Below are 2,757 nucleotides of genomic sequence, written 5' to 3' on the forward strand. Positions count from 1 at the left end.
CGGGGTGTGCTGCCACTGCCGCCGCCGCCGGGTGAGCCCAGTGCTTCCCCGGGCACCTGCGGCCCCCGATACAGCAACCTGACCAAAGCCGCCCCCGCCGCCTGTCCCGGGCCGGATTGCGGCGGCGTCCCAGAGCCCACGGGGCTGGACGCAGCTTGCACCAAATTGCAATCTTTGCAGAGACTTTTCGAACCTACTACCCCAGCCCCACCTCTGCGGCCCCCTGACTCTTCTTCCCAGACCCCTGCCGAGTTCCCTTCCGCCAAAAAAAACTTGCTCAAAGGCCACTTTCGGAACTTTACTCTTTCCTTTTGCGACACCTACACTGTCTGGGACTTGCTGCTGGGCATGGACCGCCCCGACAGCCTGGACTGCAGCTTGGACACCCTGCTGGGGGACCTGCTGGCCGTGGTGGCCAGCCCGGGCTCCGGGGCCTGGGAGGTGTGTAGCAACTGTATCGAGGCGTACCAGCGGCTCGACCGACATGCTCAGGAAAAATATGACGAGTTTGACCTCGTGCTGCATAAATACGTACAGGCGGAAGAGTACTCAATCCGGTCCTGCACGAAAGGCTGTAAGGTAGGGACTGGCGTCCGCGGCCACAGTGGCCGTTTCGGCGGCGGGAGCGGTGGCGGTGGCGGTGGGGCCGGGAGGAAAAAGGAGGTCTCCAAGTCTGCCCACCCCACCTCCTCCCGTCACCCCCACCGTTTCTCAGTGCGGCACTATGAGTGCTGCCTTGGGACCTCCGTGTACAAGGGGCCTCAGGGATTCAGGTCAGGTTACCACCTGGCCAACTTGTATTAATTCCGGGTTTGGGCACCGTCCGACTGGGGCTTCCTGGTGCCCTGCCCCGCCTGAGGAGGGAGGGGTCATGGGGCCCTGGACTGGCAGGAGGGTGGAAAGAGGGATCCAGCCCCCTCAGCCTCCATCTCCGGCCAGCGATGTCCTCTTCCTTTCCTGGGCTGGAATTAAAAGTCCTGGGACTGGCTGATTCGGGGGGAAGGCCGAAGGTGGAAGGAAAAGTGTTTGGCAACCTAATCCCCGCCTTTCGGCCCCTGGGAATGGGCAAGAGAAGAGACACGCCTGCTGGTGGGGCACACCACACTGTTGACCTTAGATGACCTGAGGTGGCCGGTCAGAATATAGGTGGGTGGAGCCAGGTAGAAGCTCCTGGCCAGCCCCTCTTTCCTAACAAAAGAAGGAGCTGGCAACAGAGCACAGAGACCTGTGGGAGGGCCACTGAAGGTTGGTGCATTACTGAACTCCCAGTGCCTTTCCAGCACCCTGGGGTGGCAGTGGAAACACAGCTGGCTTTCTGGCTGCTGGGGACAGGTATCCAGAGGTGAGGTGAGGCTGGTGCAGAACAGGCCTGCCTAGGACAGAGCTGAGTTAAGAAACTTCTTGACCCTTAGCGGGGTCATTCTGGGCAATAGGTGTACAGGGGCCGTAAACATTTGGGATGCGTGCTAACCTGGTCACTCAGCCTGGCCAGGTGGCCTGCCTTTGGGACGAAAGAGAACAGCAAGGTCAAAGGGTCAAGTGACAAGGATACAGGGTGGGGTGGTGGCCTTACCCGTCCTCTAGCGGGGGACTGAGAGCTGGAGAGAGAGATGGTTGCCCCCTAGCCCACCTCGTCTCCTACTATGGCTTTGGGGAGGGTCAGAAGTGCCCCCTTCCATCCCACGTGACCCCTGTGGACTTCTGCACGGTTCTGTGCTCTTGGTGGGCTCCTTAAGGATCGGGGCAGGCGGTTGGGCAGAAAAGGAGTAGCTCCTTGCTCCTGATTTTACTTTCTCCTTCTCCTTTTTCCTGCTCTCCTAACCTAGCAGTTTCCCTCCCGCCTCCCTCAGCCTCAGCTGACTCACTGCCTCACTCACACTACCAAATGAGATATTCCACTTCTTAAAGGTGTACAGACAGATAGACACACACACTGCCATACACCCCATCACTACCCTGGGCGGTCACACAGAGACACAGAGTGGTCATTACACCCACAAACTGCCATAGGAGCAGACACTGTGTCACACATGCACATCTCACAATGTCAGCGACACACTGGCAGAAGTGCTGTCACATGAAAAAGGACACGTTTTGTCATATAGAGATATAGAAATGCACCCTCCACGTCAGCCACAGATGCACATACTCAGTGGAACACAGGGACGTGGCCCACCAGCAAAAAGAATAAAGAATGTCTGTCCTTTGTCGCCTTCCCTTCAACTCCGTGGCCCTGACTGTTTCTTTTTCCTCAGTCACCAGGATGAATGAGAGACCATGCCACAACTTTCCTGTGGGGTTTTCCCCATTATTATAGTTGGCTTCAAGCTCTGTCTCATCCCACATTAAATAATAATCCCTCATGTTGATTATTTTTACCTAGCAGTTGGTGTAGGAAAAAGACAACTGATCTCCTGGATTCAGGAGGCCATATCGCCTCTAGCACTTGTTAGCAGTGTGACCTTAGGCACGTCACTTCACTTCTCGAAGTTTTTGTTTCCTCGTTTGTAAAACAGATAAGTCCTTGTTCTGCCCACAACCTGAGCCTTGTGAGATTCAAGTGGGTAGAGGTAGCTGATAGTATTTTGAAGTAATAGTATAACAGCTGACACTGATGTAATGCCTAGGTTTTTCAACCTCTCTCATGTATATTATGAGATCATAATACTAGTACCATTGTTCCCGTTTTACAGATGAGGAAGCTGAGGCATGAGGGTCAAGCACTTTGCTCTAAAGTCACTCAGCTATGAAACAGGA

The 2,757-nt window shown here is 55.3% G+C and overlaps 1 protein-coding gene across 1 annotated transcript in view; it reads left to right on the top strand.

Moving 5' to 3' along the window:
* The window catches only part of FAM155B (family with sequence similarity 155 member B), a 28,284-nt gene that overhangs the window by 354 nt on the left and 25,173 nt on the right, over positions 1 to 2,757 (top strand). The window contains 1 exon segment of the mRNA XM_025044433.1: positions 1 to 579. This exon segment is cut by the window's left edge and continues 51 nt beyond it. Within this exon segment, the coding sequence (XP_024900201.1) occupies positions 1 to 579 (579 nt within the window).

This window comes from Pteropus alecto, unplaced genomic scaffold (assembly GCF_000325575.1).
Source record: "Pteropus alecto unplaced genomic scaffold, ASM32557v1 scaffold312, whole genome shotgun sequence".
Lineage (NCBI taxonomy): Eukaryota > Metazoa > Chordata > Mammalia > Chiroptera > Pteropodidae > Pteropus > Pteropus alecto.